Below are 13,215 nucleotides of genomic sequence, written 5' to 3' on the forward strand. Positions count from 1 at the left end.
ACATACTTAAATACCATATGAGAGAGATTATTTTGTTCACAAGCAAATGTATTAATAGTAATACAATGTGCAATGGGGACTCCTCCAAAAAAGTCAATTTCAATCTGGCAAATGTTTATTGAGTACGATCTTTGCTAGATGGTTCCCAGAGTTCTTTACAATTCCAACTTGTTTGGGATACAAGACTGAAACAGAAGAAGAATTCCTTGTTAGGTAACAATTTTGAGCTCCACATGACAACAATATAAAGATCTATTTAAAAGCTGTTAAGGTGTCCAGCCACATGGCTCAATGGTTGAGCAAAGACCTATGAAACAGGAGGTCACAGTTCAATTCCTGGTCAGGGCACATGCCCAGGTTGTGGGCTCGATCCCCAGTGTGGGGCGTGCAGGAGGCAGCCGATCAGTGAATCTCTCTCATCATTGATGTTTCTCTCTCTCTCTCCCTCTCCCTTCCTCCCTGAAATCAATAAAAATATATTTAAAAAAATAAAAAAATAAAAGCTGTTAGGGTAAGTTCTTAAATGTACTGTCTGTTTCAGAAGCTAAGTTATTAGTATAATGGCTGTAGTTTAAATTTCAAATTCTTTCAGAAAGTAATTTATAATTAGGAAGCAACTAACCTAATATTGTTATATGTCAGCATATGACATAGAATTTATTTGAAAAATAATAGAGCACATGTGCTAATCACAATGGTAGAGAGAACTATGGATCAAGAGGCGGTATGATATACTGAAAAGAGCAAAACCAGAAGCTGTAAGCCTCCGTTTCTAGTTTCACTGAAGCCAGCTGTACGACCCTGGCCAAGTCTGGCCAAGTCTCAATCTCCATAGGCCTTAGTTCAATAATAAAATGAGATATAACCTAATTTTTTCCAGCTATAACATTCCATGACTAAATTATGTGACTGGTTTGGAAAAGGGGTTGGGGAAGGAGGAAAGGATGAGGAATGCAATAGAGATTACCCACTTAGGGGATATTGTTAATCAGGGGCATCACACTGTACTGTAACTAACTAAACTTCATTTACAAGGAGTGCATGACCAAGTCATCTACTTGTTCCCAAATCTGTCAGTACTACTATATAAATAGCACTTATTTCTCCCTTTCCAGGTCTTTTTCCATAAAGAACCAATGCTTTTAAATAGTTATCAACTTCTTTCAGAGGTAACAAGTGATGATCACCTAATTTAAAAGCTAAGCAGTTAGCCCTGGCCAGTGTTCTCAGTGGTTAGAGTATAACAGTTCCATTCCCAGTCAAGGGCATGTACCTGGGTTACAGATTGATCCCCAGTACTTGTAGGGGCACATGCAGGAAGCAACCAATTGATGTTTTTTTCTCTCTCTCCCTCTTTCTCTGCCCCTTCTTTCCTCTCTCCCTCTCTCTAAAGATCAATGAGAAAAAAATTTTCTTTGGGTGAGGATTAACAAAAAAATTAAAATAAAATAAAAGCTAGGCAGTTGGCTACACTCATTAATTACATAACTTACTGTTCCTCATCAATCTTATGGTATAAAAGATTCAAATTCATGACTCACCAAAATTACTAATTATTATGTGTCATGAACCCCGGGGACCACTCATGAATGGTCTTATTCAAAAAATACTTAATCTGCGGATGATGAATTCATGAACACTAAGAATCTTCCTAATTTCATTTTCCTCTTCTATTCACGAAAGATAAGAAAAACTAATAAGTGAATAGGATCTCGGGAAATGAATACTCTTCTTTCCTCAAAACTCTCTCTGTTAGCTGTTAATAGTAAGGATCAAGATTATACACTGAGTGGCCAGATTATTATGATCTCTGAACACATAATAATCTGGACAGTCAGTGTATATCCTATATAATAAAAGGCTAATTGTCCCCTCGACTAGGAGTCTGACCAGCAGGCAGGCCGGCCAACCGCCCACGTCTCCTCCCCTGGCCAGGCTGGCCGGACCCCACCCATGCACGAATTCATGCACCAGGCCCCTAACACACACACACACACACACACACACACACACACACACACACACACACACACACATATACACACACACATACACACCGAGTGGCCAGATTATTATTCGTTCAGAGATCATAATAATCTGGCCACTCAGTGTATAGCTAATAGGATGAGCAAAGCAAGTTAAGAAGACTCCACTGGGAGAAGCATTAAAAGCAATGACTACTTTAGAAGGAAGCTTTGCAGTCCTACACACATAATGCTGTAAAAACACATTTATAAACATTAATGGCAGCCACAGCTGATGGAGGGAAGAAACCTGCTTTTCAACAGACTAAGTAGTAATGAGTTGTTGAGACCAGTAAATGGTGAGCAGGAACAGTCCCGAAGTTTACATGAGCACTTTGATCTATGTACTATTCTGTGTATATGTTTATCAATATTATGTATGCTTAATGTCTATATTTAGTTGCTCTTTTCTGATAACAATCCAGAATATCCAAATTGCATACAAATAGTCTCTTGAGTTCTTAACTGTTAGATACATACTGGAATGTTGGAAGGACTATTTGTAATTTATACTGGACAATGCACACTTTTTAGTTTGGAATTTTCCAAAAGTAAACCTTTATATTTAAAAAACTGTTTTCAGTACCTGACTTATAAACTTAGGCTGTAACATAAGTCAAAGTATCTTATCACAAAAGAAAAAGGATTTTTAAATTCTGTAACACACCAGGAACTATTTAGTCACCAACATCCGAAACAAATTAAGCAAGATTCTTCAAAATGGGCAAGCAGACAAAAAACTACAAAGGGAAAAAGAGTTGAAATTCATGTATTGAGGGCTGAGAAATAAAAATAAAACCGTAAAAAATAGCACATCTTCAATAAGCACAGTATCCATTTCATTCTATAACCTGTCTAAAAACTTTAAAGATTGTAAGACTACCATTTGACATATCACATCAACGAGAATAAGTTATAACTACATTTGAATGTGATCTTCCAACTTATATTTCATATATTCATTAATAAGTAGGTTTTCAATATCAGTTATATGCCAAGGACTATGGGGGGAAGGGGAGGGGGAGGGGAAGGGAGGGGCGGGGTGGGACTGGAAAAGCAAACAGTGTCACTGCCCTAATGGAGCTAGCTTAAACTATAGAGAAGCTACATGATGTTTTTAATATTACAAAAATATGTAATTTTAAACCTTAAGTGCCATGAAGAAACAACACAGAACACTATAATAAACTGAAAAAGGAAAATGTAATCTAGACCAGAAAGTCAGTCAAAGTTTTCTGAAAAAGACATTCAAACTGACACCTGAAAAATAAATAAGAGTTAAGTGAGGGAAAGCACATTCCTTGTTAAAGCATCAGCATGTATCAAGGCTGCAGTGGGCAGCCTACAAATTCCCTACATAGTTGGGAATTGACAAGCCAAAACTGGCATTTAAAGCTATGAGAATGGACAAAAGTACACATAAGTTGGAGAGAAGGTAATGAGAAAAAGAGAGAAGAAAAACTTAGAGAGGAAGGAAAGCAGGAATGTTTCTGGTCACTTCAGGCAACAAAACAGTTTCAAGAAGGAAGTAGTAGTCAGCTGTGATAAGTAATGCTGACAAGAGAGGTGAGAACTGAAAGTCCCATGGAGTTGGCAAAATGTAAGTCACTGATGACTTAGAAAGAACTGTGTTGTGGTCACATAACTGCACCAGCATAAGTTCTTCCTTCTGTTCTTTTTTTTATTTACGTTCTTTACTTATTTGCTGTTCTTGCCTACTCCCTAGAAATGATAATGACAAGTTTAAAGTCACAGAGCCTTACTATGTTAGAGGTGGATGAACCTGCAATTAGCATTTTGACTTAAAGGACTGGTGAAGTCTGATCTCTACATACCAGATTTCCTGACCGATTTCCCCAGTGTGTATCAAGTCTAATTTTATGAAAAGAAATGAAATCCCTAACTCATTTCCATTCTATAAGACCCAATAGTGTTATAAACGGGTATTAGAATACCTTAGCTTAATTCATTCCTTAGTCACAATAATCACTTATCCTCTTCTCCTATAGCCTTATACAAACTGATGTGTTATTAAATGGGTATTGTGCTTTAATTTTAATCTAATAAATGTGACTAATTCAAATAACAATAACAACTTGGAACTATATCATTGATACATTTTTAAATAATTTACAAAAAAGCCCTAACCGGTTTGGCTCAGTGGATAGAGTGTCGGCCTGCGGACTGAAGGGTCCCAGGTTCGATTCTGGTCAGGGGCATGTACCTTGGTTGGGGGCGCATCCCCAGTGGGGGGTGTGCAGGAGGCAGCTGATCGATGTTTCTCTCTCATCGATGTTTCTAACTCTCTATCCCTCTCCCTTCCTCTCTGTAAAAAAAAAAAAAAAAAATCAATAAAATATACTTGAAAAAAATAATAATTTACAAAAAATACGTTTAAGAGCTAACACATTTCAAATACATTTTAATTTACAAATGTTCACACAATTTTTCAGGGGCATACATTATATAAAGCAAAGTTATACTAATTTATACGTCATCATTTTATATTAATAAAGCAAACTTAATTTATTCCCAACCTACTGACATCTGGCCACAAATCAAAAGTTTTTAACTGCATTAGCAAAGAAAAGCAATAAAAAAAAAATCTCAAATTGAATTTCATGGTAAAGAAAAAAAAAAGAATGAAAATCTACAACATTTTGTTGTTTATTTACAAGTACATAACTCACTATTTCTCAATAGGAATACTACTGGCATATGAGGTGAACAATTTTTCAAAGGAAGACATTTAACATCCCTGTTACTTTCTTCATTGTGGCAATCAAAAAATAGCTGCCCCCCGCGGGGGCGGGAGCCAGGAGGGACCGGGTGGCACGGGAGGCTGGCATGGTCATTAGCAGCCTGTGGCGTTCTCAGTGCGCAATTTATAATCTTCAGAGATGCTTCTTTTTATTTGTTAACCTTTTGCACTCGGATGTCGAGTATGACTCGACACGGTTAGCATCTGTAGCAGCTCGTATGTATTTGAAATACAAAAAAATCCAAATAAATAAATTTGTATGAAAAGAAACTCCAGTTTTTTATTCTACTGCTGCGCTTTGTAAAATCTGGGGTATTTAAAAAATTAAATCCCGAGTAGAATAAAGGAATCGAGAAAAAAGCAAGCGAGTGCAAAGGGTTAAGTTTCACTAACTACTCCAGGAGAGTGGGTAGCACCATTATGGGGGGACAGGCCAGGCGCGCCTCGGCCTCGGGCTCGGGCTCCCAGGGATGCAGCAGAGAGGAGGTCAGGGCTGAGTCGGAGAAACCAAGTCCAAAACTTGGGGCAGTGAGGGGTGGAAGGTGACAGCTGCGCAGGGGCCTAGAAAAGCTGCTGGGTGGGGGCAGCCAAGGAGCCCGGTGCCTCTCCCAGGGGACAGGCTCCATGTCCCTTCCTCCCCTCCCTCCGCCCCCGCCCCCCCCGCCCCCCCCCCCCCCCCCCCCCGTGCCGTGACCCGTCACCCCAGCTCTCCTCCAAGACCCTGCTTGGGCTTGCCCTGCACAACCCCGCCCTGCCCCACCCCAGCCTGCCCTGCACAGCCCCACCTCGCCCCACACAACCTTTGGGGAGCTCCACCACCGGAGGAGAAAGGGGGAGGCTGCAGACAAGAGATCGTAGGAGGAGGGGCAGAGCAGGGCCCACCAAGTTAGATGGAGGGGAGGGAGGGAGAGACCCCACAGGACTGGGGTCAGAGATGGGCGGGGAAGGAGGTTTGTGCAGAAACGTCGCCCTTAGTTGAAGTAGAAATCCTGACCCCATTTTACAGACTCCAGCTGTGTGTGTGTGGGGGGGGGGGGGCGGGGGGGCGTGAAGACAAAAGAGGGTGTGAGGGAACTGGATGGATGGAGAGCAGTGATGTGTAATTCATGGCCTATTTATTTTTATTTTTGTTAATATATTTTTATTGATTTCAGAGAGGAAGGCAGAGGGAGAGACAGAAACATCAATGATGAGAGAGAATCGATCCGCTGCCTCCCGCATGCCCCCTACTGGGGGTTGAGCCCACAACCCAGGAATGTGCCCTTCACAGGAATCGAACCCAGGACCCTTTAGTCCAAAGGCCAGGGCTCTATCCACTGAACCAAACCATCTAGGGTGATCGATGGCCTATTTAAAACTGCAGTAGGCTGAGCAGGGGTCTTACCACAATGGTGTTACCTGATAATGAGAGTGTCTCTCCTTATGTTGGTAATCAGAACTGCAGCAAAGTAAAGACACACCCATGGAGCCTACAAAAGGTTTCCACACACACACGATACAATTTACTTCGTGTGGCAGCTGAAGAGGGTGAGCAGAGCCTAGGAAGGACATGACGTCTCCAAGACCAGGGGCTGGAGGAAAAGTGCATGCTGAGCATTCCGCATTTTGAGTTACAAATCTATATATATAAAAGCCTAACATGCTAAGTGTCCGACCGAGCAGTGGACCAATCGGTCACTATGACATGCACTAACCACCAGGGGGCAGATGCTCCCAACTGGTAGGTTAGCTTGCTGCTGGGGTCCGGCCAATCGGAAATGTGCGAGATGGGGCCGGACATGCTTTGGAACCCTCCCACGGTTCCTCCCCGGCCACTGGCCCTGATTGGCCCCAATCGCCGGCCAGGCGGAGGGACTCCACCCGTGCACAAATTTTGTGCACCAGGCCTCTAGCTCTTAGAAATTAAAATATGTTTACCTTCAATCCTATATTAATTTATCCCAGGCTGCTACATTTGAAAGTAAGACTAATATCTGAAATATATACTCCTTATATGTATCTTTTCCATTGTGTGCTTTGTGGCCAAAGTTATTTCTTCCTAGACTGCCTACCTCTAGCGCTCTCCTTGCACTAGAGTACTTTTTATCTGCTAATAACCAAACTTATTAAATCAAAAGCCTGAATTGATAGATGAAGGCTTGAAGATGGCTCTAGGCCGCATAAGAATTAAAGTGCATGGGTGTAGAGATAGTTACCTTCTAAGAATTTATTGAAACTTACTTTTGGTTTTATAACTGTGCTATGATTGAAAATGCCAAAGATCTGACAACTGAATAAATAAGAAATTAACAATGCAGTTATCACTAAATAATCAATCTTCAGGATTGAAATACACTGCTATATACTATAAAATACTCTAATCATGGACTATAATTATTACTAATAATATTTAAATAACTCACCTGATTTCTTTTAGTCCTTCTCTCTGGATAACTTGAAGAATTTCTTTATGACTCATGGGTGTATTGGGATATTTTTCTAAGACCTGAGAAACAAGTATGTAATAATAAATTATTTTTCTTATTGCAAGTTCTTATTCTTATTATAATTATATATTTAAGTATATTTCTTATTCTTATTAAAACTATGTATTAATTTCATCCAGCACATACATATCCAGAGATTTTTCATCCCTTATATTTTGGGATAAGAAAAGTGGAATATTAATGAAATATAAATAGGATCTTCTCTCCTTTAGTCACAAACAAGTCAAACCTGAAGCAGAAATAGATAAAAGGAGTATAATTAATAACTCAATTATTATTAATGCATAATATGAAATTTTTACTTTCTGTCTCTACCCCTACATCACAGGCCTACCTGTGTGCCTACTATAAGCACATTAAAGATTTTCCATCTTCACATTACAGCAAAGCCTAATACAGCATGGATTCTCAAAAATGCATAACCAAAACAAATTAATACAGTTATAATGAAATTAAAATGGTACCTGTGTTCTGATTCTAATAAAAACAGAATAAGCCCAGTTTATTCTATCTCTCCCAATGAATATATACAACTAAAAACCTAAACAGAATACATGGAGGAGCTATCTGAGGACTCTGAAAATGGTAGCAGTTGGCTTGAGGGAGGAAACCACAACTAGAAGTACCTTGGGACTACTTAGCCTGGACTCAATGGCAGTCCAAACTCAAAACTGCACTCTAAGTGCAGACAGAAATGATTTCAAGGGAAGACTTTTCCTTTTCGGTCTGAAGAGCAGAGGGAGGACCCTCTGGGATTTTGTTTTGTTTTCCCTTTCTCTTGGCCCGTCCCCAGGCAATCTAAAGACAGCGGTTGTGGCAGTGATGATAGCAGCAATAGACAGACAGGGACCTAAATCTCCAAGAAAGGTCCCATGAGTGTGAAGAGATTCCTCATGGCTTATATTCCTTCTCTACCATCTTGCTGCGTGGCATAGAAGGCAGATGTGATTGTGGAAGTGTGTAGCAAAACAGAAATGACAGCTCCAGTTATCCAGTGACAGGACAAGGGAGAAGGGTCTCTAGAAGTCAGAAAGTGCAAAAGAAAGTAAAAGGAGCTCAAGAAAGAGATACCATAAAGTTCTATAAAAACCCCTGAGGTCACCCCAAACTATGCTTATGTGGCTCCAACCCTCAACATACTACTTATCTGGTTCTCAAAATAGCCACTAGGAGGCACATATGCAGAACAGACCCAAACAGTATGTACCTGTCCAGGTTTTCCAACACCATTTATTGAAGAGACTATTTCTACTCTATTGTATGCTTTTGCCTCCTTTGTCAATAGTTCTATTTTCATACTAAATTTGTTAAAACTTACACTGTCACATTTACTGCAAATACTTTTCCAGTCTATTTTTCATCTTTTTATTTCTGTTGTTTTTCCACTGAGATTTCTATGAATTTCATGTATTATAACTGTATTATAAAAAATAATAATTTATTGATTTTTCTTTAAAGAATAATTTATTTCCTAGCTGGCGTGGCTCAGTGGTTAAGCATCGATGCATGAACCAGGAGGTCACAGTTCAATTCCTGGTCAGAGCACCTGCCTGGGTTACAGGCTCAATCACCAGTATGGGGCATGCAGGAGGCAGCTGATCAATGATTCTCTCTCATCACTGATGTTTCTATCTCACTCTCACTCTCCCTTCTTCTCTGAAATAAATAAAAACATATTTTTTAATTTAAAAAATAATAATTTATTGATTTTTAGAAAGAGAGAGAGAGAAATATCTATGTAAGAGCGCAACATCATGCGGCTGCATCCTGCACACCAGCAACCCAGGAATGTGCCCGTGACTAGGAATCAAACAGGCAACCTCCTGGTGCACAGGACAGCACCCAACCATCTGAGCCACACCAGCCAGAGCTCTTTTTGTTTTAACATGTCTACATTTAAGTGTACCTTCCCTCCCTTCAATAGCTTAATATTTTTCATGTGACTCTTAATTTACTTATTTTTAACAGGAAAATGTGCAAAGACATAGTATGAGAAAAATGTAGAGACACACTAGAGAAACCAAAGAAGAAAAACTAGAGAGAAAAACAACATGGCTACATATATTTCTGAGCAAAAATAGAGTATTCCATTACATTACTATTACAATATTATCAGTGTATTGCAATAATATTACTTTTATTTACCACAGGTTTAATGTAAATGAAAATACTAGTTTTATAAAAACATTTAGCTTAATTTAACCACAGGAGGGCAGTGTATATCAAACAAAATATTCCACTGGAACTGTTTATGGAACCATATTAACACAATTTTTAGAAACTACTTTGATAATCTGAATAACTGCTCAGCCCAGCCGGCATGGCTCAGTGATTGAGCCTGGACCTATGAACCAGGAGGTCACGGTTCAATTCAGGTCAGGGCATATGCCCAGGTTGCGTGCTCAGTCCCCAGTGTGGGCTGTGTAGGAGGCAGCCAATCAGTGATTCTCTATCATCATTGATGTTTCTCTCTCTCTCTTCCTCTCTGAAATCAATAAAAATATATTAAAAAATAAAATGTACAGATAAAAACATGAATCTTTATAGATTTACTTCAGTGTTTTATGGCTTACTTGCTGTCCAAAAACCTTTAACTAGGTTAATCAATGCCACTGTACTGAATGAGGTCACCCAGGAAATACGCAATTAGAGCCTATGCTACAGAACCAATATACCAATGTTTAAGAGTCAGAGAAAGAAAACTAGGAAATAAACTAAGGAGTGGCCAGAGAAACTGGAAGAAAACCAAAGAATATGATGCCTCACAAAAGACAAACATTCTAAGAAGGATGAAGTGGTCAACAATGTCAAAAACTGCCTAGAAGTTGAGATAACAACTTCAAAATCCACTGGCCTTAGCAACAAGAAGCCTTTTAACTAGCTTTACAAGTTTAAATTCCATTTCATCAGGAGGAAAGAAATCAAATTTGAGGGGGTTTAGCACTGAATGGGAAGTCCAAAGTTGGCAACGGAGTTAAAACAACTCCTAGAAAAGTGAAGGAAATGTGGATTCAAGGAATTTTGTTAAATGGATTTGAACAAGTTTCACTGGACAAGGATAAAAGGAGACCGAAGTATCCTTAGCTATCCCAACTTTCCCCATCCCAACATGAGAGGCAAACAGATGCAGACACAAATGAGACAAATCCCTTATTATCCGAACTTGTGCTAATTTGACACTCAGAAGCAAAATCAATTCAGAGGATGCAGTATCCCACACCTACCAAACTCACTATACAAACACTCACTGTGTGAGTTCAGGAACTGAACAGATAATAACAAGGAATCCATGGAATTTAGGCAGAAGAAATAATTTAGAGAGCCAATATTAGAAAAGGAAAGAAGGAAAAGGACCTTACCTGGCTGCTCAGCAGTATCTCTTGATCACTACCTCTGTCCTGAGATGCACTTCTCTGTTCAGCTTCTGTGACACCAGACTCTCCTTGTTTCCCTTCTACCTCTTCACCAGCAACTTTTCATCCTCCACAATCTTTTAATGTTGATATTCCTCAGGATTCTCTTGTCTTAATTTCTATGGCCCTTGGGCATTTCATCCTCCCATAGTTTCAAAAGTATTTATGCTCCTACAGCAGCACTCTATACACCCCCAGTAGTACTTATCACACTATATTTATTATAATTGCATTTTAAATCATCTGTCCTGCCCACTGGTACATAAGCTCAGGAGGGCTGGGACCATCTGTCTTGTTCTTCTGGTATCCCTAGTGCCTATCTATGGGAGGTCTAAAACCTGTGATGGTTGACTGAGGAATTAGGAACACAGGTTTTAGACAATAATAAAAATGCTTCTCTCTATATATTTTTTAAACAAGAAAGATGAAAGGTAAGTGCAATTGCAAATAAGTTTGTAGATTCAGGAGCAGAAACTTGAATATAAGAAGTGGCTGAGAATATTTAAATACAAATCTATACAGAGAGGCAGCTTAGGAAAACCAGAGATTACAAAGGCTGGCTTCGTAAGTCCAGGGGTAGTTTTACCGCAATTCTGAACAGCTCTAATCAAGTCATTCTGAAATAGTTCATTCCTAGCTTAGATTGTTTTTATCTGATTATCCAAGAAGTCCATATGTTATATGCACTCCCTAGTTTAAGCAACAACAAAAAAAGTTCTCAAAACCTAATTTTCTCAAAATTCTGAAGAATTAATAATAACAATGTTTTTCTAGCATTTAAGTGTCAGGTACTATACTAAGTGTTTTACATATATTAGCTCATTTAATCTTTACAACAAACCTATGAGGTAGGTACTATTATGACATTTTTTTCAGATACGAAAACTGAGGCACAGAGAAAATAAGTCACTTGACCACAGTCACATCAGTTAATACGTGATGGAGAACAAAATTCTTTGCTCCTAAGCCTTATGCTATATATACTCCCTCTCCATCAGTTACACATCCACACTACTCCTAAAATTAACTCTTATTTTAATGGACATTTACTAAGTACTCCTTAAGTGTCAAAAACTGGGAATACAAAGATGAACAAGAAACAAGTCCTATTGTTCCTAACTAGGGTGGAGAAAAGATGGGAAAGGGAGAGAAAGACAACTATAAATATGAGAAGAAATACTCAAAAAGACATAAAAAACTACAGAAACAAAGGTAAAGAACCTTTTAATTCTTCCTATGAAAATTATGCAATATTTCAAATAACAGAAACTACAAAATAATAAAACACTTATGTACCAACTAACTAACTTTGTCAAATCCACAAAGAAAATGGAAGAACTTTCTGAAAAGATAGAAAGTTAGCAATTCTAACAGACAATAAATATGTAAGCCAAAAAAAAATATTTTTTAAATAGTGGTTTAAGTGCAATAAACAAAACAAAACAGGGTGATAAGGCTCATAGTAAATGAGAAGAGAGATAACTCTGAGCAGTCAGGCCTCAATGACTACCCAACATTTAAGCTGAGAACTATATGACATATAGCCAGGCATGGTAACAAGAGTGGGCTTAATATGGAACGCTAGCTGTGTAAGGAATAAACTGTAAGGGAGTGTCAATATCCTGCAACACACACTGCCAACATCCTACCTTTGCTCATGCCATTCTCTGTATCTGACTTAACTTCTCCACTCCATTCTATACCTGAAAGTCTATCTGTCACCTAATAAAATGGCAAAAATTTTCAAAAGTGGAAATAGTCAATCCTTCAAAGGTTCGGTAAGACAGGCACACACATACTACCCAGCTGGGACAGTAAAGTGATACACCTTTCGGAAAACAATTTGGTAACATGTAACTTTAAGGGCTTTTCAAAGATTGATATCCTCTTACCCAATAACTTTTCTTCCAGCAATCTATAAAAGCACAATAACAGAAATACATACAAGATCTAGGCACAAAGGTGTTCACTGCAGTTATTATTTGTAACAATTACAAAAATAATCAAAATTCCCAATATTAAGATAATAAATGAATTTAACTCCCCCTCCCAAAGAGATCTCTAGTTCAATAGCAAAGCAGAAACCACAGGCCTCTTTATCTTTATGGTAATCCAATTAGACAATGCCTGAAAGACAGGAGGAACTCAATAAATTATTTCTAAATTGAAAACAGTGATACATTATGTTGTCATTAAAGATATCTTTAATCAGCCTGCCTGGCATGGCTCAATAGTTAAGCATCGACCTATGAACCAGGAGGTCACGGTATGGTTCCCAGTCAGGGTACATGCCCAGGTTGCAGGCTGGATCCCCAGGGTGGGGCGTACAGGATGCAGCAGATCGATCTCTCTCATTATTGTTTCTATCTCTCTTTCTCCCTCTCTCTTCCTCTCTGAAATTAATAAAAAATATTTTTCTAAATGAAAAACTTGGTACTACATGCATGCACATGCATGCCCATGAACAAAATCTAAAGAAAACCAGGAAAAAAATAGAAAACATATCACACAGAGTAAGTTGTTATAAATCA

The 13,215-nt window shown here is 38.7% G+C and overlaps 1 protein-coding gene across 7 annotated transcripts in view; it reads right to left on the bottom strand.

The window, feature by feature from the left end:
• Nucleotides 1-13,215, bottom strand: part of ASXL2 (ASXL transcriptional regulator 2) — a 79,716-nt gene that overhangs the window by 53,828 nt on the left and 12,673 nt on the right. For 2 of the 7 annotated variants that reach the window (XM_079792721.1, XM_079792723.1), the window contains 2 exons: nucleotides 7,188-7,270; nucleotides 6,184-6,356 (listed from right to left, as the gene is read on the bottom strand). The exons of 2 other annotated variants lie outside the window; for them this stretch is intronic. Coding sequence is in view for 2 of the 5 variants with exons in the window: in XM_079792719.1 (XP_079648845.1) it covers nucleotides 7,188-7,270 (83 nt within the window). In the remaining 3 variants the exon portion in view is untranslated. Of the gene's footprint in view, nucleotides 1-6,183; nucleotides 7,143-7,187; nucleotides 7,271-13,215 lie in introns of those variants that run through there. 3 more of the 7 variants (XM_079792719.1, XM_079792720.1, XM_079792722.1) reach the window with 2 other exon arrangements.

The sequence above is a fragment of the Cnephaeus nilssonii genome (assembly GCF_951640355.1).
Source record: "Cnephaeus nilssonii genome assembly, chromosome: 15".
In the NCBI taxonomy this organism is placed as follows: domain Eukaryota; kingdom Metazoa; phylum Chordata; class Mammalia; order Chiroptera; family Vespertilionidae; genus Cnephaeus; species Cnephaeus nilssonii.